This window comes from Oryza glaberrima, chromosome 3 (assembly GCF_000147395.1).
Source record: "Oryza glaberrima chromosome 3, OglaRS2, whole genome shotgun sequence".
Lineage (NCBI taxonomy): Eukaryota > Viridiplantae > Streptophyta > Magnoliopsida > Poales > Poaceae > Oryza > Oryza glaberrima.
The window spans coordinates 20,532,287-20,558,801 of NC_068328.1; the positions used below are offsets into that span (position 1 = coordinate 20,532,287).

General features: G+C 41.2%; 1 protein-coding gene across 1 annotated transcript; it reads right to left on the reverse strand.

Annotated features, from left to right (window-relative positions):
• Positions 1 to 14,426: 14,426 nt before the first annotated feature.
• LOC127766192 (protein DETOXIFICATION 40-like) lies at positions 14,427 to 21,174 on the reverse strand. Its single transcript, XM_052291266.1, has 7 exons — positions 20,614 to 21,174; positions 17,996 to 18,627; positions 17,837 to 17,893; positions 17,479 to 17,717; positions 17,261 to 17,379; positions 16,896 to 16,982; positions 14,427 to 14,820 (listed from the first exon to the last, which is right to left on the reverse strand). The coding sequence occupies exons 1-7, from the start codon at positions 20,977 to 20,979 to the stop codon at positions 14,758 to 14,760; spliced, it is 1,563 nt and encodes a 520-aa protein (XP_052147226.1). The 5' UTR covers positions 20,980 to 21,174; the 3' UTR covers positions 14,427 to 14,757.
• Positions 21,175 to 26,515: the final 5,341 nt, after the last annotated feature.

Consider the following 26,515-nt stretch of genomic DNA (forward strand, 5'->3'; position numbering starts at 1 on the left):
GTATTGTACAAATTGTGCCGCCATCATCATTAATCATCAAAATCATTGGTACATTAATCAGTATCAGTCTTTTCATCATCAGAATTATCAGGACCAGTCGGTCGGAGATCGGTGTCCTGAAATCTCTAAACTACATCAGCAGCAATCTTGTCAGCGGCTTTCTACGCATCACTGATGAGGTCAAGAGCAGCTTCTTCGCTCGTCCCGTCTGCAAAGCCATCAATGGCATCAACATCAACCCTCGGATAAAGAGATTTGGTCATCGCCAACGCCAAACTTGCTCCCATACTTCCAGCTTCTTTGATGTTCTTGAAATATGTATCCGGAGCAACTCTCAGCTTGTCAAAAATTTCAGAAGCATCAAGTGCACTTGGGCCGTTGTTATTGAAGAACATCGCTTGAACAATTGGGGCAGCAGCGTTAGCAACCTCATCCCGGGCTCCTTCAAGTTTTTTGATCTTGCCAACCAGGACGTCGAATTGAGCTTGAGATTTGATCTTGCGGTCTGCATCGACAGATTCACATTAATAAGTCAGCATATGGAGTATAATGGCTTTTGAGGTATTGATTGTTGATACCTTCAACTTCCTTTAAAGCCAGGTCTCTTTGTCTTGCCAGTTCTGCCTTGTCATTTTCCAGAATTTGAATTTGCTTCTCCAACTGAGATATCTTGGCAGCTTGCACTACATTGATTACGGTAAATCAAGATTGCAAAGATAACAGTATAAGTCAGTTGAGCAGAGTTTGTGCGTACCTTTTGATGAGCCACCCAGTTCAAAATTTGATTCCTGGAGCTCAGCGATCCGATCCCTCAGATCATGTTCATTTTTCCTGGCAAGTTCTTTTGCTTCGTGCTGTTGATTCCTGGTGGCTTCGAGGGTTCCGAGATGAGGGACTAACCTCTTTAAGGTTACCGTTTTGGCTTCGTCCCTAAGATGAATCCTCTGCAAGACAATTTAATTAGCGCATGAATTAAAGGGCAAACAAGATGGTTGAGATCAGGTACCTGAGGGCTTACATTTACAATACGGGTTGCCTGACCAAGTGCCTTCTTCAGTAGGCATAACTCTTCGTCCTCTTTTTGCTTATTTATCATGATCCCTTGAGGCTGCATGTTGTCATCTGACCACTTGACCAGAATCGGAGGGCGTGAATCCTTAGCTGCTTGTATTCGGAGGATCTCTTCTTCATCACCAATTATTGGCCCTAGTGTATCCATGAACGAAGATGAAGCAGCTAAATAAAGTCTGTTGGATCAAAATGATTTCAGATAGCGTGTCTACCTGTGATGATTCCCGGTCGGGGACGAGTGGACTTTGGTGTTTTCACAGGAGATCTGGTTTCTGATTCACTGTCAGCATCCTTCCCGAGAGGACTGTTCGTTTGGGCTTCAACCTCGGGAATCTTTTGGCTTGGCCTTACATCCGACTGGTTTCCAGTCGGGGGCTCTTGGTTAGCACCGACTTCAGCTTTGGCTGACTAGTTCCCAGTCGGGGGCTCGTTGCTGGGTTCTACATTGTTGGTTGCCGGTTGATTGTCACTCGGGTGATCCCCAACCATTGGCCCGGTTTCTTTGGAAGAACTCGTGTCCATGTTAGTCGGGTCAGAGTCTTTCCTAGACGGGTCTATATCAGATGGTTTCCTCCAAATTTGATTATCAGTATTATTGCCGCAATGGGTGCACATCAATACAAGAGAGATCGTTATATGAGTTGCACCTAGAAGACTTCCTGATCTTTGGCACAGGGCGACTGGATGTTTTCTTCCTTGGAGTAGCCTGTTTTGGTAGTTTCTTGGTCGTTTCTCGATCTTCAGGCCTCCTGCTAGTATCATCGGCTTCGTCGTCACTTAGAACCAGCTTCCTCTTTCGAGAATCTGACTGGCCGACTGGATCAGAAGCACTTGGTTGAGTCTCAGACCGAATTCTTGGTCCTCCGCTCCCTTGCCCAGTTTGGTGGCGGGGAGATCGGCGTTGAGCGACTGGAGGATCCGACTTCATCAAAGCAAATTCTTGGGTGTAATATTCTTCACTGTTAACTGATTCAACAAGAAAACAAGATCATATTTTTAGAAGGGTTGAAGTGCATGGATACGTACCGGTGGAGGAGGATTGAATGCATTGAACGGAACGACTAGCAGCAAGTGTGAGTAGCTGAAAACGATGGCGTTTGAGAAGATCTTATACATCCTTTCCTTCATGACCTTGAAGTCAAGAGAATCTGGATCTTCACGGTTTGGGTCATGCTTGTCGTCAAATTCGAAGGCTGTGCGAGATCTTTCTTTGATTGGGGCTAACCGACACTTAATAAAGTGCCGGGTGATCTGTTCTCCTTGAAGGCCCTGTTCTTTCAGCTTTATCATCCTCTCCATCAGTTCTACTGCTTGTGTAGCTTCATCTCCCATTGGCAGTGAGTTCCAAGTATCCCGATAAACTGGAGGAAGACAGGAGTACTCGGGAAGAACAGGCTCGGGGTTTTGAACATAAAATCAGTTTGCGTGCCAGCCTTTTATTTGAGGTCTTGAAGGGCATGGAGAAGTATTTTTGGCTTAGTGTTCCCCTGAGTTGGAAACCAGCACCCCCAACGACGCATGGCTTGCTCTTATTTGGCTGGGGCTTGAGGAAGAAGATGCGGCGGAACAAGGCGAAATGAGGCCTAATGCCCAGAAAAGCTTCGCAGGCGTGGATAAAATTGGCAATATGCACTATGGAATTTGGATTCAGATGATGCAAGCTAATCCCGTAGAAGTTCAGAATCCCCCGGAAGAATCTTGAGGTTGGAAGAGAAAATCCGCCATAGAAGAAATGAGCAAATACCACGATCTCGTGTGTATCGGGGGTCGGGAATGCCTCACCAAATGCCGGTCGCCACCCGATGATCTCTTTTGCTGGAAGAACGCCGTGCGCCACCATCTCCTTCAGATTGTCTTCCGTTACATCGGAGGGCGCCCACTGACTTTCGAAGCTTTCTCTTTCCTCCGCCATGAATGTGAACTGGACGGTCTGATTTAGTTCGAGATACGGCTGGAAAGGGATGGGGAATCGGAGCGGTGGATGCAGGGAGAAATTTCGTGAAGTTTTTGAGGGTGGATTGGAGCGGATTGATGAACCCTAGTTTGCTTGGCGCAGTTTTGCACTGTAGCAGGGAATGGGGAAAATGGCGAGAGTCTCGGCGGGGAAGACGAAGAGCCGTTTTTCACTTCGGCATTATTAGGGTATCGGGAGTACTAATGGGCCTGGGCCTGTACAGTACTTCAGCCCAATACTATAATTAGCGTGGCCTGTTGTGATCCCTAGGGACTTAGGCGCTTTTTGCTTTGGCAATATGTGCTCACAATGGTGCGGCCCGATGCTGTTAAAATCTTTTTTAGCGCGATTCAATAATTCTTTGGAATTATTATGATGCATATGAATAGGTGCCCGACAAAAAGGTGTTATACCATTTTTGTAAGCTTTTTTAGGCTACGAAAGCTGTTGGGTTAATTTGAGATGACTGGTTTATTAGTAGTCATTCTCCTAGCATGTTATATGCTTATTTTGATTATGGTAAGGGTTATAGCCTAGGCTAATGAACTTACTAATTACCATGATCTTTATCATATTTGGTGGATCATTTTAAGAGTTTCTTACTCGGATTCCTACCAAATATATCTATTTTTGGACCTTTTGAGTGTTTATCACTCGGCCCTTTTCATATTTTTTTGTCCTTGATATGTTCAAGTTGAGGAGCAGTCGGCTGGGTATCTTACTAAGTACCATGCGTGCTTCGCTATGAAACCACTCGGTTCTTGACTATATGTTTAGTTTTTCAACTAATCACATAGTCGGGGGCTACACCTAATTAGGTGCATCTACTCGATGCACCATGTTTTATTTTCGCCCTTCACAGTTTTTGATTTTTAGTACTCAGCGAGCTGGAGCAAGTTGAATTGAAGCACTCGGACTACTGTTTTTTTTGTTTCGAGAAGGTTATTTCGTCAACTGCGAAGGTCTCGGGGGCTACTGTGGAGATTATGGATACCCCATATCTGCATGACAGTTATACTTTAGTCGGATATACAGTACCAAATATAGATAGAATATCTTTATGAGGACTCGGGTTAGATTCTAAACTTGTATGTCAAGAAAATACCCGGGATCCTACTCGGTTACGATTGTATTTTATCTGTAATCCCATATTCCGTTAGGATATGGACTGTACTTTGTATTACGGATCCCTTCCCCTGTATAAGGAGGGTCCGTGTGCCTCTTGGGGCACGTTTCTTTTTTCTCCCAATCATACAATCAATAACACACTCGGCGGAATCATCCCCGGACAGGAGTAGGGTATTACTTCTTGAATAAGAAGGCCTGAACCTATATAAAATTCCTTGTCTCTAAACCCATCCACTTTCCTAGCTTGATAGCCACCCCCTTTTATTATTGCCGAAATCTTGTTTCGACAATATATATACAGTATTAATTGCTCGAAATTTTCCGTAGGAGTAATGTAGCAGTGGCTGACATGTGGGGTCACAAGCAGATATTCTTTTGCCGGTGATTAAATTAGGCAGATGAGATTTGTCACCTAGCCAATTACAAGCGTCCACCCTGCATCGGCGTGATGAAATCGACTTGCAGGTACCGGACAGAAGCTTGCAGTTCGTAGCAAGCCAACAAGCACCTGGGAGGTATTCCAAATTAACTTTCCTCTCTTTGTGTTAAGATATAGTAACATGTGCTCCCCTCGTTACTAATTTTCAAATTTAATTAATTTTAAAGGAAAACATAATAATATTTTTTACACAAAAACAAATATAGTATCAAATATATATTCAATATTAGATTTAATAAAACTAATTTGGTGATGTAAATGTTGTTATATTTTTCTATATAAACTTAAACTAAAAAAATTGAGTTAGAAAAAAAATCAAAACAACTTATTATATTATAATACGAAGCGGGGACTAACGTTTAAAATTTGTCCAGAATGAATCTTATACACTTACTTTCTTATATCAACCAATCATAACCATATCTTATTTAATTTCTATACCTAGCTATTTCCTTATCTCAACTCTCAACTAATCATATTCATTTCAATTAATTTCACCTCTCTTCTTAATTCCCATATATATAAACTTTGGCTGCGCCTGCACTTTATGGCAGTGGGAGAGTCACTACTATATAAAAATGATTTTCTTGAACGAGAACCTCGTTAAGTTGTAGACGGAACATGGCAGCATCTGCAAAAATCGAGCGGGCATTTTTGCATAAGGCTCCTTAAGAGGCCCGCATGTGAAAATCAATATTTGCATGGAGGCCTTTTAAGGAGCCACCTAGAAGTCTGATTTGCCTCCTCTTTCACTCTCCACCACTTCAACATTTTCCACTGGCAACCTTGTCTTCTCCTCTTCGGCCATGTTTAGTTCACAAACAAAAACTTTTCATGCTGTCACATTAAATGTTTGGACATATGTATGGAGTATTAAATGTAGATAAAAAAAAAGAAACTAATTACATAGATTGCGTGTAAATTGCGAGACGAATTTTTTAAGCCTAATTTCGCCATGATTTGGCAATGTGGTGCTATAGTAAACATTTAGTAATGACGGATTAATAAGGCTGAATAAATTCGTCTCACCGTTTTCCACGCGGAATCTATAATTTGTTTTATTATTAGTCTATGTTTAATACTTCAAATGTGTGTCCGTATATCTGATGTGACACACCAAAATTTTTCGTTCGCGAACTAAACAGGGCCTTAGTCCTTTCTCTCTCAGCAGCTGGCAGTGGGCTCGGCGCCCGCAACGGCCAGTGGTGGCGGCTTCTGATGACGGGCGGGCGATGGATGGCCAGCAAGCAGTGGTTGGGTGGGCGACAATGGGAGCAGTGGTAGGGAGGTGCGGTGGTTGCGGTGGCAGGTCGGTGCCGATCGATCCGCCACCCTCGACCTCGGGAGACCAGGCAGGCGAGACGACGGGCGGGCGGACGCGTCGGCGGGTGGTAGCGACGGGCGGCAGCGGGCAACAACGACGACGAGAGGTGACAGCGTCGAGCGGCGGCAGTGGGAGCGAGCGGTGGGCAGCGGCAGTGGGAGTGTGCGGCCGGCACATGGTGGGTTGGCTAGGGTTTTTTTTATTTTTTTTGGCTGAAAATATTTACGCATGCGGTTGGCTTAGGGGACCGCATGCGAAAATCCCCTTTTTGCATGCGGCTGCGCTACCCGCATAGGAAAATAGCGATTTTCGTAGACCTTTTCACCCATGCGTGTCCGACAACTACATGTGAAAATCGATTTTGACTGTTTTGAAAAATCTTTCTTTAGTAGTGAGTGGAATTTTATGTGCTAGAACTGATGAACATGCATAATTGATAGGAATTACCTCCTTCCACAAACTCGGATGGCCCTCGCCGCCTCCCCCACACGCACCGCCGCCACCACTTGCCATCACAAGCATCCTGCACTGCCACTTTGATTTTTATTTTGGTTTTGGGTAAAATTACCAATAGAACATCCAAAGTTTGTGTTATTTACTGGAGGACACTGCAAGAATGCGTTTCTGCACGAGGGCGCCAAAAAAGTGATAATTATGTCCGGAAGAAAAAAAGAGAAGCGTCGATGAGAGTACGAATCTGCCCCTTTCCATCGGTTAATGATCACAGTTAATCCACATCTCTAGATAATCCATACCACAGATAATCCATATATCTGAATCCACATCATTTAATCCACAACCATTTATAGTCGGTTTCAAAGTAGTTGGCCCATGGTCAAATTTATATTTAATGAATATTCATCTCTCCATTTCTTTTAGATATAATAAGATAATACCGCGTGTGTCCAGCAACCAATACCTTTCTTTGCGGTGCCTATAGTAAAATCACGTTCTTGTAGTGTCATGTACCCAAAAACACAAACTTTAGATGTCTTATAGCAAATTTTGCCTTTAATTTGTGATAAATTTTTAGATTATCCTTTTTTTACATTGGCGACATATACTTGTATTGCAAAAGTCTTCTATTATTATATTATTCTGAAACAAGTGGTGTGTTACATGAGGTTATATATCTAGCTAATAAGAAGGTTGCAGAGATAAAGACAATAAACCCTTCATCACTCTTAAATTAATCTTTATAGGTAAAGGTGCTACATCGCTCTGTGTCCAGTAAATTGCATCATGTTTTAAATTATTGTATGGAGTTGCACTAATAAAATTAAATCTTAGTTGGTTGTATGTAGCATATTCAATGATACCCATTTAGTCTAGAGGGCGATCATTTTGAAAGGATCTAAAAAAAATATTAGATGAGGATCAAATTGGGAATCTAATCCGACGCATGCACGAAAAGTCATCACGGTCATACTGACTCGGAATTTATTCCATTGTATCCTTGCCACGCTTTAACCTGTGGTACTTTACTAGTCTATTTTTCAATATTTGATAATTTATATTTTCTATTTTTAAGAACCGTGTTAACCATTAAACTCTACTAAAAATATATTTATTTACATATATATAATAAGTCCAATGTTGAATATATTTAAATACCTTAAAGTAATTTATTTAAATAGTAGAAGTAACTAAGCTTAATAGATGTAACTTTTTATAGGATTAAAAATAATTACATATCAGTGTTGAAATAAAGATCTTCATACGTCAAGTCTATAGCAGGATCAGAAATAAATACATGAATTTTGTCATTTCAGGTAATCCTTATATATATTATTGTTTTTAAGAAAAAGTAATTTATGCCAACTTTTCAGAAAATATTATATTAGAAGTAAAGATGCTACTAAAGGGAAGTAGCTTAGAAGAAACTCTTGCTGGTATTTCAAGTAATCATTATATTATTTTCCAAATTAATTTTACATCATATAGAAAAGAAACTCTTAACAAAATAGAAGTATAACTCTTTATATTTACAGTATTAGAAGTAACTACTAGTTAGGGGGAAGTAACTCAGAAAATAATATAATTAACTCTTCATGGTGTTAGAGTAACTACGCTGTTGGAGAAAAGTAATTCTTCAAAGTATTAGAAGTAACTCGTAGGAAAAGAATAAATCTTCATAATATTAAAAGTAATTATACAATTAACGAAAAGCAACTCTTCATGGTATTTGAAGTAATAATATTGCTATAGAAAAAGAATACAATTTAAATATATTCAATATTGGACTAATTTTGTTATATTTTTTTAAGTAGAGTACGATGGTTCAAATGGATCTTTAAAATAATATAATGTATAGTTCAAAAGATATAAATAATCAAAGATTCTATACTAGTGCTATGGTTATAGTGTAATAAACATGATAATGTATTTTTTTTTATCTGAAAGCAAGCGCATGGGAAAAAAGGAATAAAATTAATTACTATTTTTTAGTAAAATGATGTAGGCACGTCCAAGAAATATTATTTGGCAGATATAATCACCATTTACACAATAGATTACCGGGTGCAAACTCGATCACTTGAACGTACTTATCCTTCCATTTTCGAAAAAAATTGCTAGAATTTACTTGAAGATCATATCGTTCCATATGCATGCTCCTCGTTGTGCAATAGTCTATATATGGTGATTATTTATTTCCATGAAGAACAGAACATGCAATCTGCATACATATCGGAGGTCAATGAGAGTTTGCTCCGAATTAGATGCGTTCTCGACGGACCTTATTCTGTAATTTGACAGTGTAGGAATAGGTTCTCCAGAGAGGACAAGAATAATCAGAAAGCACCGTCATATTTGCCAGCAGAGAAGATCTTCTGCTTTGGGCCGGAGCTTTTACAAATCCACGCTTCAAAGGGGCCACCATCTATCGTTAAAGAACTAATGAAGATCTTGCATGCTTTAATTTGGTGTGTGCCCAAGTATTTGTACTGCTGTATTCCAGCTATATTGCTAAAAACATATTTTTCTTTCATCAGCTATATATTTGTGGTGTTCTTGATGATTTGTTGATTTATCGAAAGTTTATCATAAGCAGTCTCTAATAAATTAAGACAATTGGAATTCTTGTGCTATAGCAGTGCTACTGCTGAACTCTTTAATCGTAATACCCATTTTCAATTTGCGAGCTCCACTTTCAATGCAGGAATATTTCGCTCTTTAATTAACATGACAGCGTCAATTTTCAATTGAGCGAAAATCAGCTTTCAGCTGAGGAAAATGTGGATAATCAAATATTCAAATAATCCATTAAAACTTACTTCAGCCAAACACATATATCTGAACTAAATTCAAAGAGATAACTTTTGTGCAATATCCCCAGCTATGCCTATACGTTGTCACTAGCTAGTGTCGGCAGCACAGTTGGGTTAATTGACAATGTCTAATGCAAAAGGATATGAAGTTCCAAAATTTTTCTTCAAACTTCTAACTTTTCCATCACATTAAAACTTTCCTACACACACAAACTTTCAACTTTTCCATCACATCATTCCAATTTCAACCAAACTTCCAATTTTTGCGTGAACTAGACATACCCTGAATATGTTAGGAGAAAACAGGAAAAGAGAAGATCAACAATAGTTGAGGTCGAAGCTAAAGAAGAACAACATAGGTTGTGTTTAGTTCAGCGTAAAGTTTAGATTTTGATTGAAATTAGAGATGATGTGAATGAAAAGTTGTGTGTGTATGACAGGTTGATGTGATAAAAAAAGACTGAAGTTAAACACAGCCATAGAAACAACACAAGGTGGACAGGTACGAGTTGATGTTGTTGTCACGGTAAGTCCCATTCTATGGGGATGGCAATCGTCAGATGATTGCAGCTGTGGCATCTAGCTAGAAAACACCAGTGTACAAATGCTCTTTAACAAACGAATATAAGAGATGTCCTTGTAGCCCATGGGAAAAAGGAAAAGTAAAGTTATGTATTGCTTCATTTTTCAGTCTGATGTGTGATGGTAAGCACTCTACATCCACACAATGTGATATTTGTCTCACTCCAGTAGTCAACATACTTCGAAATGGAATCACCTCCACTGTAAGAAAAAGGAAAAGGGTATTCATGACAAGACCGCTTGAAATTCTGTCTTATGATTGGTGTCGTCATCACTTATGACATTATACCAAAACATCATGTGCACTATCGTAAGCTACTACCACTAACCAATAATCTACCTATTGCTGGTCATGTGCACTATGATGGTCATGTGCCACATGCCAAGGAAAAATCTACCTATTGCTGATGGTTTATAGATACGAAGATCTGCTTCTCGTTTTGCTGAAGCAATAATTTATTTTTGAAATAAAAAAGAGAAGGGAAGACTCTTTTGGAACAAAGAAAAACAGATGAATTTGAATCCAAATGAAAAAAAAATCCTATAGAACCCTTCAGAAAAAAGGATTGATTCTCTCTGTTCTTCAGTTTCATCAGTTGATTGTAGCATTCTGGCACAATTTAGAGATGGCGCGTGTTAAATATGTGATCGGAATTTTGGGCCCACAATATATTCGGATTAGTTTCCTAATAGAACTTGACTATTAGGATTAGTTTCCTAGTATAACTCTAAGTTTTTATCTACTAGGACTCCTAGATTTCCCCTATATATATATCCCTTGTAAACCGCACGGGGAGGTGTTAATGCAAAGAACACACACTGGCCTAGAAGATCTGCTTAGCTCCAGTGCAGGTCCAAAGGTTATTGAGATGCGGGCGTACCAGTCAGTTTGATCCTGCAACTGACAAGATATGTAAACAGTAGATCAAATAGCCGATCGGCTGACAAGCCGATGGAGTAGTTCCAGCCGATAGCCGATACCAGCTGATAGTGATAGGGTTTTGAGCTATTGGCTATATGTCCAATATATATAATGATATGAAGGCAATCGGCTGATGATAATATAATATAGCAATATAATCCAATAGAAACCAATCGGCTAGCAGTATGATATAATAGAACAAGTATTGATCCGAAGGTTAAAGCATACATCGGCTGGAGGTCCGATGTCATAAAATCCACAAGATTAGATTAAACAGTGAAACCTTTGTTGTCATCGGCTAAATCCAACTTATATGTATATGCAATCCTTACAAGCCGATGCAACGTCCAGATAACTTATCGGCTAGTACCCGATAAAACATTAGCATGAACCTATCGGCTTAACAAGACTTATATCATTAACAATAATCTAGTAGGTCGAACCTAACCGATGCAGCACGAGATTATATATGATAATCTAATACTCGATGAGCCGATAGATCTATCTAATGTGATGGATATAACAAATCTATTTAGAACAACATTGCGATTGTAGAGATATATTGGCTAAGACAGAAGATCGAACCTAACTGAGACAGTCCCAACTAAACCGATGCGTCTCTAAACACAATGCAATTAGATATAGAATTGAGATATCAGGTAGGCAAATATATCAACCAAACCAGCGCGATCCAAGAGATCGAGCGATGCAGCCTTGAACAACACCAACGTAGAGGATAGATTCACCAGGGCCGGCGGAACGTAGGACTTACCCCTTTGCTGGCGATCGAACTGAACCGATGCAGCCTCGCGTCAAGTGCCAAATTCCGCCGGATGATAAGTAAAAACCTCACGAAAGAGGGTGGCGATGCGCCGAGAGTAGTTGTATTGATCGAGAGATTGATAGATTACAATGACCTCAGGTGTATATATTTATACCCATGGGTAGATACTAGTCCTTGTAGGACCAGAAAGAAACTTTCCTAAAGATAAAAGGAAAACACAAAGTCCTTGTCGGATACTAAACTCACTTTCTTAAATATAAAAGGAAACTAACAAACTATTCTTAATTAATAAATACAATCGCCTTCTTCGGACTCAATCCGCATGTGGCAATCCTCATGAAGCATGTCAACTCACTCCAACAATGATTCCAATCTCACCTTGCCGGAATCGGCTACATCGGCTTACCTTGTCCGATTCGGTATCTGCCGATGCACACCGTAGCCGATGCAGTCCCAAAGCCGATTTATACTCTGTTTCTGTTATCGATTTCCTTCCAAATCCGCTTCGGCCTTAACTCCAAATCCGATGCATGATTTACCAAATTTGGTAGTTAACAGGAGGGTGTGACAGCCAAATATATCTCGTGCGTCTGTATCCAATTCCTTTATAGTGATCATTATCGGTCGGCGCCCATGGTTTTTTCCCGCAAGGATTTTCCACATAAAATTCATGTCTTCGTTATGCATCTATTTTCATAACAAGTGGTATTAGAGCGTTGGAGATCAATCTACTATTTCCAGCCACCGGCGATTTTTGGGATCGAAGAAACCGATCTGATCTGATCGGCGGAGCAGGCGCGTGTCGTCGTGTTGGCTTCGTCGTTCCGCTGAATCAATTTTTTGGGCGCTCTACTCGTCAATCCGCAGTCGCTGATCTATTCGTCGTCATCGACATTTTCTGCTATGCTCAGCGAGATCGATTCCGCCGAGATCAAATTTGCCTTCAGCTTCGCCGCGGAGTCGCTGCCGCCCTTCCACGTCCTTGCAATGAAAAGCAAAAGCTGCAGCCGCCGTCCACCTATCTACTGTTGCTGCGTTCGCATCGAGGAGAAAAGACGCAGTTGACTATGGTACGCACGGGCAGGGCATCTCAGTTGCACGGTTGTTGAGGTGGAGTAAAGGAAAAAAAAGAGAGAAAAGAATAAACAAAGCCGGGTTCTCTGTTGTTCCATGAGGGCACCCGCAATGGTTATCTATAAGCTCTCTATAAGAGATCCATGTCAGCATATTTTTCTACTTGGAAGAGATTAAATGAAAAGAGAGAGCAAAGCTATCTACTAACCTGGAGATAGTCTATAGAGAAAAACGAGGCAATGTATTAGAGAGCTATAGATACCCATGTAGACATACTATTGAGATGGTTTACTATTAATCTAGTCTATTGCTGAGATGTACATGTTTTATAGATAGCACCTTACTTTACCATTGGGAGTGCTCTGAGGAGCAAAATTTCCGGTGTTTTTGCTGCGTGCACATATCCAGCATATCAGGGATTCAAGCCTTGCATTGTTTTGGTTCTGTTTAGGGGAATTCAAATTCACGTTCAATTGCTATGTTCACAAAGCCAAGTCTACCAGGAGGTTCTGCATGGAGATCAAAATACTTCGTTTTATGCACCTAGAGTGTTTCGCGTTTCTGCTAGGGTTTGACAAATTGTACCATCAGATTCAGGATTTTATTCCCAATGCGAGTTTGAAGTTTGATCTACAATATTCTCGTTATGGCAAGTGAAGATGCAAGTTGGCACATCTATCGAGGAGGAGAAGCAAGTACTGTCGTGCACCAGTCTATCAGTAGCGCATACATGTTCTAGGACACACAAGCGAAGTCGTCGAGAGAGAGCCAGAAGGTTCCTGTCCAGATCACGTGGGTGGTCAAATTTCCGGCGGAATTGCTAAGTTCGTTTGCCCAGCATATCAGAAGGTTAATAAGGAGATCTAAGTACTTCGTTTTAATCACAAGAGTTTCGCGTTTCGGCTAGGATTAAAGAAATTCATGCCAGCAAATTCAGGATTTTATTCCCATGGCGAGTTTGAAGTTTGTGCATCAGTTTCGCGTCTCTGCTAGGTTCACACCGGTTTATACTAGCAGATTCAGGATTTGTTCCCAATGGCGAGTTTGAAGTATGGTCTACCTCTTCTGGATCAAGGGTGTTATGGATTATAGTCCAAGTGACTATTTGGCGCACATTGATTTTATCATCACGAGGTTCTTTGGAGATTGAAGATTTTTATGCTACAAGGGAAATTCGTATCAAGGTGGAGATGAAACTAATTCTATAATGCAGAGTCCTATTAGGGTACCCAACTCCTCTATAGTGATCATTGCCGGTCGGCGCCCGTGGTTTTTTCCCGTAAGGGTTTTCCACATAAAATTCGTGTCTTTGTTGTGCATCTATTTTCATAACAGCGTGAGTGCTTCAGAGTTTAGAACATTAGCTAATTTACAACATGGTACCCTAGAGAAGAAAATGCACAATGAAACATAATTCTTTCTTGATTTAGTGCAGCGGCGGAGCCAGCGTGGGGGCGGAGGGGGCTTGAGCCCCCACTACCCTGCTGGACTCCATGGAGTTGTGAGGGAGGAGAGGGGGGGGGGGGGAGAGGGAGAGGAAGAAGAAAATGGGGGGAGAGAGGGGGCTGGAGGAGGAAGAAGAAGGCTGAGCCCCTCCCCCCCCCCCCCCCCCCCCTCATCCAAGATTATACACTTGCCACTTCTTACCATTAGTAGTAACATTTTTTGGCTCTATGCTAGGTGTACACATATAGCCTGATCATTTGACAATAAAGAAAAAAACATAATAAAAACAGAACAAGCCTTCCCCTGCCACAAAGCTAAACAAAAGAAGCATCTCTTATATGTAGGGATGAAGCATGGGCTTCTAAATAATTGACGGGTTTACAGGTCCGGCAATTAATTAATGTATAACTCAAGTCTTTTAGTGACTTCATCATAAAAAGAGAAATGTCAAAATGACTTAAAGATTTGTATACGCCAGTCCATTCACCCCCAAAAATTTAAGCTTATGAGAAATAACCAATAATTCACATGTAGTTCAATAAATGATCAAATTATCTCCATCACCATAACTGTAAAACAGGATCATCAAAAACGAAATAATACTAGTACGCTAGAAGAAACGAGAAGTAACAGAGCATTGTGGCTCAATGATGAATTCCACGATGAAAAATCTCCTTTTATGAACTTCCCACATAATCCCATTTCTTCTAGGCATGTAGGCTCTCAGTGTAATAACCACAATAGCCTTTTCTTTTGTTTTGTTCTTATTCTGACAACAGAGGTGTCTTATCTTCCCACTTGTTCAACCTTTTCATGGCTTCTTCCACCTACAACATGAAAGCATGATAAATACTGTCTTACTCTCTCCGTTCCATAATATAAGCGATTTTGACTTTTTGCTTGTACTGTTTGACCACTCGTTTTATTCAAAAAAAAAAATTTGTGCAAATATAATAAACGAAAAGTTATGCTTAAAGTACTTTGGATAATAAAGTAAGTCACAAATAAAATAAATAATAATTCTAATTTTTTTTAATAAGACGGATAGTCAAATAGTGTAAACAAAAAGTTAAAATTCCTTATATTATAATAGAACGAAGAGAGTACATAATGAGAAAGCCATTGGCACCAGGCCATTGCTTCACCACATTACACCCTTCAAGAGAAGTTCTGTAATTTAAACCAGGTCTTAACAAGTTTGGTGGGAAATTTTATACGTGTTAGCATAGAAACTATAAACAATATATTTCCCAGTTGAATGATACATTATGGAGGAAATTTTTAACTATTCAATATGTAGCACTGGAGTGACTCATATATTTATATTGTTTCAGATCTGAATATTTTAAATTTTACTAGGGTAATCCAATCATGCTCACTCACTAGAAACAAATTTAGGATTTGTCAAGCGGAATTCGCAAGTACGGCACTAGTGGGCCACAAACCCAATACCTCATAATGCATAGAGACCATCCTTATAATCTCACCTAGGGAACACATATTGTAACTCTTTTGGTGTTATTCTTTCGATTTGACTATATTTTTGTTCTAACGTGAAACACTAATTTAATACTCTAGACGACTTCAAATGAGAACTTTGTCAACCACAAAATTGCAGATCTTATATATCGAGCCCTACAATGTTTGATATACGGCATGCACCCATCCGATGTTGTTAGAAAAATTCAAAAAATCTTTTGAAAATAGATCACATAACTTATAACACATATTTAGGCATGTAACTGATCTCAAATAAAAATATTGTCAATTAAAAAGTTATAGATTTCATCGAGCCCTACAACTTTGACATAGGGAATGTCTGCATTCAAGATTGTTTGAAAAAAAAATCGAAATTACATTTTTAAAAATAGATCTTATATAAGCATATTCGGGCATGTAAACGGTATCAAATGAAATTGTTGTTAGTTATAAAGTTATAAATCCTGTTGAGATTTTGGTGTATGGCATATATTCCTCAGAGATCATTTCGAAATTTCAAAAAATTGAATTTTCAATCATCAGTGGTGGTTATCAGTTAATCAGTGACGGGTGGTCGTTATGACCCATTGTAGGTAAGTGCTCTCATCTGTGATAGATCATTACACTACACACGTCACACATAGCATGCTTTCTCTTAAGGATCATGGTTGCTACCAGGATTTGAAATTTTGTTTCGAAATTTCCGAAATTTCGCCCCCCACCGAAATGCTCATATCTCGTCCGAAACTTTCGGTTTTTTGCAAATTTTTATGAATTTGGTCAAATTTTATTCAAATCCATTTAAAATAGTCAAAATTTCAAAAAAAAAATTCGTACGAAAAAATCCAAAATTTCTGAAATTTCAGTTCTATCACCAACCTGCGGCAGAAATCCCACTTTCGAAATTTCAAACCCTGGTTGCTACACGTGTTGGATTATATATGATGAGTTACAACTATGATCTTTCACAGATAATCGGACAATTGTAACGGGTCATCCCTGGTAATGATTCCCTCCGTCAGAGAACTTTTTGATTGGTCAGAGACAACTTGTCACGGATATCTGGACCGTAGTAGTACGTGTTCAGACTATAGGGTGTGTTTAGTTCACGCCAAAATTGAATGTTTGGTTAAAATTGGAATGATGTGATGGAAAAATTGGAAGTTTGTGTGTGTAGAAAAATTTTGATGTGGTGAAAAAGTTGAAAGTTTAAAGAAAAATTTTGGAATTAAACTCGGCCTATATTGTGTATAGTTTCAGACTGATTGTTGCAGTGCTGCAGATCTGGAAGACATGTGTCGTTCCTCCGCTGTGTTAGCACTATATTCTTGCCCAGTTGTGTACGTGCTGTGCCTTTTCATCTAAACATACTGAAGAAAAACTGCTTATCAGAACTTGTAAAGAGAGTAATTAAGCAATTTACCTCTCTGTTCCAGTTGGTCCTGAAGGTGACCCACATAAGGATCAAGGTCTGCATCAGTGTACCTCCTATCATACCGCTCCAAATACCCTGCAATTGGCGCCATCCATCAATAACATGCAAGAAACTAGTACATATATACACTCATACACTATACATGGGTCATAGGTCCATTCATTATCTAAAAAAAGGTGATAGGTCCATTACAAAGCTACGCCAAACTGTCATGGTCTCATGGAGCATATATGTCGGACAACAGTACTACAGTACGATTCTTTCCTACAGTTCAATTTTTGTTTTTAGAACTTTCCGACAGTTCAACAAATTCAACTAAAAACTATCATGGAGAAGAGTATTGATCAATGTACCGCAGCGCCGAGGTCGAAGTAGAAGCCGAGGAGGCAGCCGAGGGGGATACCGACGATGTAGTAGCAGCCTACGTTGACGTAGGCCACGAACGCTTGCCATCCGCAGCCCACGGCCACACCTGTGTGAATGCCAAAGGCAGGCGATCGAGGTGAGCAGCTCGTCGTCCTCGAACGAATTAGTAGTTTACTACTGGTTGGTCTGCGATTTTAATTTTTACCTGACAGGACGGGCTGGATGCCGTTGAGGATGAGGGTGAGCGCCAGCAGCGGCGTGAGCTTGGACACCGCCGCCGCCACGTCCTCGCCGTCGGTGAAGATGTAGCTGATGTAGTCCCGGCACAGCAGGATGACAAGCGAGATTACCACCGACAGAATGAACGACAGCACCGTCACCACCACCACCGAGAATGCCGCCGACTTGGGGTTCCCAGCACCGAGCTCATTGCTCACCCTCACGCTGCACATTGATTATTAATTAGTCGTTGCATATAATACACAAGCGTTAGTAATTTTCGAAGACACTTGCAACCTGCAAGCTATAGGAAATGATCACTACTGATCAGTGATCAGCGTTACCTGGCTGCTGCGTTGAATCCGACTGAGATCATGAACACCCATCCAGAAATTGTCATGCTGCGACACACAAACACAACTGAATGATTAGACCAGCATCCCAAAATGCAATGGCATGGAAAATCAACTCTTAAGTGAGATCATATCAGCTATAAGTAGTACCAGACAGAGAGCGAGGCAAGTGCCATCTCAGGGTCCTTGAGGAGGCCGGCGATGAGGACGAGGATCTGGAAGTACCAGGTCTCGAGGCAGAGCATGACGGCGGAGGCGAGGGACAGCTTGAAGAAGTCGGGCAAGCCGGAGAAGGCCAGCATGGAGAAGCCGGTCCAAGTGAGCCTGCACCGGCGGCTGGTGACGATGTAGATGAACTGCGCGACGACGATGACCCACCAGCTGATGCTGAGCATTAGCGAGGCGCCAAGAAGGCCAAGGCCGAACTGGTAGACGACGAGGTAGCTGAGGACGAGGTGGAAGGCGAGCGTGGCGGCGGAGATGTAGGCGCTGGGTGCCATGATGCTCTGCGCCTGCATGAACTTCTGGATGGGGAAGTTGGCGGCGTAGGCGAAGATCTGCGGGACGAGGCCGTAGACGAAGACGGCGGCGGCGCTGGCGATCTCCGGGGACTCGCCGAGGAGGACGAGGATGGGGCGGGAGAAGGCGTAGATGACGGCAAGCGGGACGCCGGTGGCCATCAGCAGCACGGTGGATCGCTGCAGATAGACGCCGAGCATGTCGTACTTGTGCGCGCCGTACGCCTGCCCGCACAGCGTCTCCACCGCGCTCCCCATCCCCAGCTGCATTTGCACAACGTAGCTCCCATTAGCCAGCAGCCCATGCATTGCATGCCATGCCAGCAGCCAGCTAAACACCTTAATTTGATCATAGAATCACTACAGATAGATAGTTGCATTCATCGAGCGGACACTGATCGATTCTTCTTTTTCTGTTCTTCAGTTTGCTACTGAACCAATATATCTCCCTTTTCTATAGTTGAGTGGTCCTGAAGAACACAGAAATTTCACCTGATTTTCACATTAAACAGTTCATTTTATCCGAAAACTTTTACTATCAAACTTCTCCATTCCAAGGGAGGGACCCTCAGTGTTATGTTTGCAACCGTGTTCTGTAGGCCTGGCAATCCTGCTACAGGTCAAGTGTAAAAGGGCTCTCCTATGTACTAGCTATACATTATAGGCGCTTTATAGTATGATTAGGTGTGGCCCTCAGTGTTATGTTTGCACACGCTTGTATTATGTGTGACGTGAGTTGAGAGATGTGTACATGCCGTGCCGCCGTCTACCGAAGCCAGCCAAGTAGCCAAATCCAACTTGTTCATTTTTACCGGCTTACTTAATTACTGCTGCGGAGGGCTGTCCTTTTGCTTCTTGATTTCGTATCATTTCGGCGATTGCGATGCCGCGATATGGAAGGAAGCTGCGGCAAATTATTGTGGACTCGGTCATCTCTCTACATTGGTCTCACACTACCTCAGCTGTCAGCTCACGCCTTCCTTTTCCTATGCTTCGAATCGCACCTGGTCCTTCGTCTCAGAGAAGAAAGAAAAAAAAGAATAGGACCCGGTTCAGGCTGTCCCGCGAGCAGCTTGCACCGTGAAAATAAATGATCACCGGCGATACAGTAGGTAGATAAGAGCAGGTACAATAGCAGACTATTAGCCAGCTGTAAACATATTCTAATAAGATAAAAGATGAGAGAAAAGAGCAGCAGGCTATAGATCTGTAGCCAGCTGCAGCACGGACTCCAAGACGCAATGTGTATATGATAGGTGGGACCATATATTAGTAGTATAGTAAGCAACTATTGTATGAATTGGCTATTAGGGTATGTACAAAGGCATTAATTAGTGGGCTCTCTTTATTGCCATGTAAGCATATTTGATTAGGTGGAAGAGAGAGAAAAGAGAAAGGAGATGCATCGATGTTTTGCATGCCATCGGCTTGACATCGGCTCTCATCGAGATAAACACGAGCACACAAGATAAACAACGACCGTTGTATGGTCCATCTTTAAGAAAAGTCGCTTATTTAGATTCAAAGTGTAGAAAATCACGTAATCATTGCTACTAGAATTTAATTACTGCATATCAGTGGAGAGACGATAAAAAAAGTCAGCCTTTATAGAACTATTGTTTTATTCTGACATGGCATATCTATAAGGCCATAGCGGGCTCAACCGTTGAACGTGCCCTTAAATTGACTATAGATAAATTGGAGTTAATAATGGGCTATACTATTAAACTTGCTCTAAATGATCATGGGCGATACAGTAGGTAGCTGAGTGCACGCGCAACTCACATGCACATTTCTTAATTATCCTCTGCCTACACGGAGGCCAGGCAACAATAAATGGACGGCGGCATGTGACAAGTTTTTCATCTGGGGAGCTAATCATCCTAAGAGACCGAATAATGGACCCAAAATCTCCAACAACCATATGTTTATGGCCATTAAATAAGGGTACTTCAATTTATTTTGTTATAGTATCGACCTCCATCAACCATGTTGGACATACGTAGTACAAGTCAGTAGTGAAATTATGCCAGACCGACCGACCAGTATAACGGATCGATCTGGCCTAAACTGGATAATTAATTTGATCTGGGTCAATATCATGATCATACATGCATCAAGCTAATCAATTTAGTACTAATCAAATGGTACGTTTTTCGCTTTGATAATGGCAGGTCAGTTAAATAACTAAGATCGGAGCAGCCGGCGGCGATTGACGGATCGAGTTTGATAAACAATTGAAGTACGTACCATGAGGCCGTAGGCGAAGACCTGGATGCCGGTGTTGCCGAGGGAGGCGGCGGCGAGCTCGAGCGTGCCGAGGTGGCCGGAGAAGATCTGCGTGGACATGGACATGAGGTAGTTGATCATGTACACCAGCACGGCCGGCGCCGCCAACCGCAGCATCAGCCGCATCTCCACCCCCGTCGCCGCCCACATCCGCCGCGCCCACGGCACCGTCTCGTCGCCCAGGATGCTCTCCAGCTCCCCGCTCACCCCGTGCCCTCCCCCGCCATCGCCGCCGCCCGACGACACCGCCGCCTCCAGCAGCGGGCTCTCCAGCTGCTGCTGCTGCTCCTCCTTGCCGCCGCCGGCGTCCTTGACGGAGCTTCCCATGTGTGTCGTATGCGTGTCGGCTCTGTGCGTGAGGGTGGCTGCAGAGCGAGAGAGGAGAAGAGGCAGAGAGATCGTTGCTGTGTGTGGGGGCTATATACAGTATACACTAGCGTTGCGCGGCCACGAGAGATAAAATACAAGTTGACTAGCGGCTCAACTCGCTCGCCTCACCTCATCTCACCTGCTGGCTGCTGCCCAATTAAAGGGAGGTTCTTGTTTGGTTCCGAAGCTAGGAAGGTTTAGTCTGGTTTGGCTTGGATTCTTCTCTTAATTATTGTCATTTTCTTTTTGTGTTAATTTCAGCCGTTTTCGTGCTCGATCTTACTGGCACTGCCATTGGGTTGGCTGGGCGGCGGCGGAATGCTCGCTTGTTTTCTACCGCGCATGCACTGCTATATTTTACTGTATTTGTTTGGGATGCAACGGCAGTGCTCCTTCCGTTGCTATGTCTGCTTGGTTCTGATCAGTTACATCAAACACAAACGCCAAGTGAAATGATACGACGAAAAACCTGGAAATGAGCAGTACGTAGTGACGTACGCTAGCTAGCTAGCTAGAGGTGGGGATAATATTTGGGCTTCTTCTTGAACACACTGCAAATACCACGTGACCGACACTGAGCCAACTATTTGTACCAGTACCATACCATACAGATATTTTGAGTTTTTTTTATATATGTAACAGGACACTTCATTAACCAACAGGACCCACAGGCCACGACCATATCTATATACCTAATTAAAAAATACGCAAGGTTTTCGTAAAAAAAGTTTCATCCGTCTCTTTTTTTTTTTTTGTCCGATTCAGTTTTTCTTCGTTTTTTTCACTGTTTTTCTTTTTTTTTTCTGATTTGTTTTTTTTCTTTTGTTTCCGTCTCTCTTTTTTTTAATTTTGCCCGATTCAGTTTTTCCCGTGATTTTTGATCTTTTTTTCGCTGTTTTTCTTTTTTTTTCCAATTTGTTTTTTTTCGTGTTTTCTTTTGTTGTTTTCTTCATGCGGTTTTTATCTCATCCAATCTATTGCACACTTGCACTTCAATCTATTTCTTCACGTGTTTTCTCCTTCCATTGATTGTAAAAATCGATTTTTTTTTGCCCGATTCAGTTTTTCCCGTGATTTTTTTATCTTTTTTCGCTGTTTTTTCTTTTTTTTCCGATTTGTTTTTTTCGTGTTTTCTTTTGTTGTTTTTTTCATCCGGTTATTATCTCATCCAATCTGTTGCATACTTGCACTTCAATCTATTTCCTCTTGTATTTTCTCCTCCCATTGATTGAAAAAATCGATTCCCCACTCCACTCTTATCATTTTTCTCACGATTTAATCTTTTAATTAACTGGATTTAATCTCATTTGTTGATGATGGTCGGTCGGCCGTTTTTATTCTAAATTTTGTGGATTCGTTCTGATTTTGGAAAAAAACAGAAAGAGTAGATCGAGTGAATAAAAACCCTCAACCAATCAAAAAAGATTTAGATTTGATGGAGATGATCGGCTCCAGCATACGGACAAGGTATTGTCTGTGGAGGAGCTGAGCCTGTAGCCTTACTTCTGGGCTGGATCGACGACAGGCCTAGACCCAAAACCAAGGAACAATCGACAACAAGGCCTATATTTTATTTTTCAATTATACTGTACAGTGATCCTAATATTTTAATTCATTGCACTTTTTATCCGTTGCAACGCACGGACATTTTTTTAGTCTAATTAAAAAATACGGATGGCTTCCGGTAAAAAAAAGTTTCGTCCGTCATCCGTTTCCCTTTTTTTTCCGTTTTTCCTTTATTTTTATCCGCTTCTTTTTCCCTTTTTTTATCCGTCTTTTTTTTCTTTTCTCTCCATTTTTTCTTTTTTTCCCTTTTTCCTTTTTTTCTGTCCATCTATTTTTTTCGCTGTTTTTTCATCTCCTTTTTCCCTTCCGCTTTTCTCTTCGTCTTTTTTTTTGTTTTTTCCCATCCGCTTTTTTCCTTTTTTTTCTTTCGCACGTGTAAGGATCTGGTTTTTTTTATATACCATGTTTTTTTTTACCCAGCCGAACGCGTTACCCGGCCAAACCCTAGCGCCGCTGCCGTGTGGATCTGCCTCCCATACGTTTCCTCCTCTAATTGATTGCAAAAATTGATTCCCACTACTCTTTATTTAAAAGTCACCGTTTTTATCCCGAGTTTTACAAATTCACTTTGATTTTGATAAAGCCAGAAAGAGAAGATCGAGTGTATCAATAACCCTCAACCAATTTTACAAAATCGAGAAAAATTCGAACAGACTTGATGGGAAGATTCGACCGGATTTGGTTTTGGCATCGTACGAATACGAGATTATCTTCCAGAGGTTAAACACGACAGTCGGCTATGCGAGTTGAATCTACCGCTCTACTTGTGGGTTGGGTTATAGAGAGGCAGGTTAAGCAGAGAAAGTATTTTTAGCCATTGCAACGCACGGACATTTTTTCTAGTGTGTGTCTATATATATATATATATATATATATATATATATATATATATAAATATATATATATATATATATATATATATATATATATATATATTGGGACATGCGTATACGTACAACCTAGCATCTTTTTTCCCCGGAGGTTTATACGAATGCATACAAACCACAAGAAGGATGCACTGTTTAGTATAAGTAGGTCTAATTTATTTCATAACATTAACCACGTAAATTAACAAAACTATCTTTTTTAAACAAAGGAATATATTTTATTCCGGCCACTGCACAAGCCATGCACTCGACCATTTGTTATTACAAGTATTTCTAGCTCAAAATAAATAGGGTTAATAGGATCATGCCACTATAATTTTCACAGTTTTAAAATATATCTTTACTATTCAACTATTTGGGTATATGCCATTATACTTTAACACTTATTTGTTTTATGACATTAATTACCCCTTCAACACATTTGTTAATTTTTTAGGACTAAACTGCACCATATCTTCTTCCTCATCCTCACCCCTCTCTCTATCTTCTCTCCCATTTGCCCCCTGCTCTCTCGAAGCAGCAGGTGCTCTCACAGGAACACTTGGGGATCCTTCGGTGCAAATTTCTGGATAAACAAAAATGAGAAAAAAAAAGGAAGTTGTTGAAGATGAGCAATTGGTAATGGCTCGGGGTCGTTCATGGAGTTTCTCTTGGACACATGAGTAGATGATGAACGCGTTGACTGTTAGAAAGGGGAGGCGACCAGCTGCTACCTTGGGCTCGTTGTCGAGAGCGATGACGACGCTGTCACGGTCTCACGGAAGGGCACAGCCACACAACGGAGCGACTACCGCAAGCGAGGTTTGCGTGCTTACTTGATCCGGGGACGATGCCGGGCTGAACGTTGAGTGGGTGGCCTTCCCGAGGTTCATGTGAAAATGGGAGAGGAGATGGGGGAGAAGACAAGCTGCCAGTGCCATATCCAAATCCAGAGGGGAAAGAAAGGGGAGGAAGAAGATGAACAGGAGAGATGGAAGGAGAAAAAAAATGAAAGGGCAATCTAGTCTAAAATTTTTAATAAATGCATTGAATATGTGGGTGTGTTTAGTTCCCGAAAAAAGTTAGAAGTTTAGGGAAAGTTGAAAGTTTGGAAAAAAAAGTTTAAAGTTTATATGTGTAGGAAAGTTTTGGATATGAAGTGATGTGATAGAAAATTAGAAGTTTGGGGTAGTTGGGGGTAAACTAAACACGGCCTGTGTGTAGTGGCATGTTACCAATAACTGAAAAATTACAGTGGCATGGTTCCAAATATGTAAATAGTAGTGGCATATTTCTAAACTGAAGAATTAGTAATGGCATGGATCTAATTAACCCTAATAAATAATGCTACCAAAATATCACGTTCATAGAATTCATACTGCTAACTTTTACAATTTTTTTGGGAGTCAATGGCAATGCTACCTTTCACTTCTGACAGCTATATATATATATAGCACAATTGTACTCCTAGTACGTTTCAAATGAGTTGTATCAAACACATTACGCCAAGTGAAATGATACAAGTCCAGGACATGAACAGTCATTACACTAGCTAGATAGAGGTGGGAATGTTCGGGCTTCTTATTTTCCATCTTGTTCAGCATACCCTTTTTAAGGTAAACCTCAAAAGAGCATTGGGAGTTTCTATTTTTATTTATGAATAAAAGACTTCCCCCAGTTTATAATTTGAAGAAAAATCGAATCTAAAAACCTTACAAATACATGGATAATTGGGGATAATTGTCAAAAAAAAAACCCCCGAGTAACAAAGATACATAACACTTGCGACGGTGCTCGTTAAGCCCACCCACAAATCATTGTTGCCAAGCTTAAAAGAGAACTCCCTACCTTCTAGGAACAAACAATAGGTTAAACAACCAACACACCCAAGAAAAACATAGGGCAAGGTCTTTTTAGACGAATCCTCCAAAGAGGAAAAAGTGTCCGCGACACGAATAGGTGTTCGTCTAAACAACAGAACTAGGATTTCCCCTAAAGAAAAGAGGAGAGCGGAACAATAACGCCTCCAAGAAGTATAACGGTGCTGTTGGTAACTTTTTTGACAAGTTGACAAGCACGATCGCAGCACCTTAAGCCTTGCGGTGATCCTAGAGTCACCAACCACCTCGATCTAGCAAAGAGCTAAACCTAGATGGGTTTTGATAACTAAACCGGCTAACGGAGCCGATTTCTAGATAACTACCTGTCTTATGGGCAAAACGGAAGGTTTTCAGGACAAACCTACAAAGAGATGTTGCACTCTCGCAGCGGCGGCGGACGGTTTACGGCGCAAACCGACAAAGATGGACAAACTAAGAGAAAACTAAAAGTAATATGAAAAAACGATTCGATTGATTGATTGTAGATTGGTTTTTTACAATGAACCGGCCATGTCCCTTATATAGGGGTTGGTCTTGCCCTCTACAGGCCCTCCTCCACGTCCAACTTGGGGTAGAAACTAAAGGAAACCCGAAACATGCCTTCCCGAGCAAGGAAACCTCGAAACCCGACGAAACACAGTCGGACTCTGACCTGCCAGTCAGACCGGCCACACACAGCCGGTCTGACCGGCCCTCAACCGGCGGTTTGACCGCCCAACACACAGCGGTCAGACCGACCCACTCGGAGGAAACCAGTAGACTTCCAAATTTTGGCAATCTTTCCTATTTTAATCCTAGGTGCCAAATTTGGGTGTAAACACATGCCCCCCTGCCTTTTTGATGAACAACATGAATCTGAAAGTATAGAACATGTTTTGGTCTTAGGACGATAATCCAATTACCGGCCATAGCACCTCCTAAGCGTCTTGCCAAATTCTCGGGAAGTATTTCTTCAAGTATTTCCCATTAATTGCTCGCTGAAAACGCTCCCCTTGAAGTGTCTCCAAAAAGTATGCGTTCCCTCGAACAATGCCGTACACTCGATAAGGACCCTCCCAACTAGGAGACCACTTACCGAACTCCTTGGATCGAGTACCCAAAGGCAAAATTGTCTTCCAAACTAAGTCTCCAACTTGAAACAACTTTGCTTTCACCCTCTTGTTGTACGCCTTGGCCACCCTC

What these genes read in the sequence shown, in the direction of transcription:
- LOC127766192 (XM_052291266.1), bottom strand. Translation starts at nt 20,979, where the DNA reads ATGGGAAGCTCCGTCAAGGACGCCGGCGGCGGCAAGGAGGAGCAGCAG. An exon ending in TCTTCGCCTACGGCCTCATG is followed by an intron (nt 18,628 to 20,613) that starts GTACGTACTTCA and finishes GTGCAAATGCAG; the next exon opens with CTGGGGATGGGGAGCGCGGT. An exon ending in GGACCAACTGGAACAGAGAG is followed by an intron (nt 14,821 to 16,895) that starts GTAAATTGCTTA and finishes TTCATGTTGTAG; the next exon opens with GTGGAAGAAGCCATGAAAAG.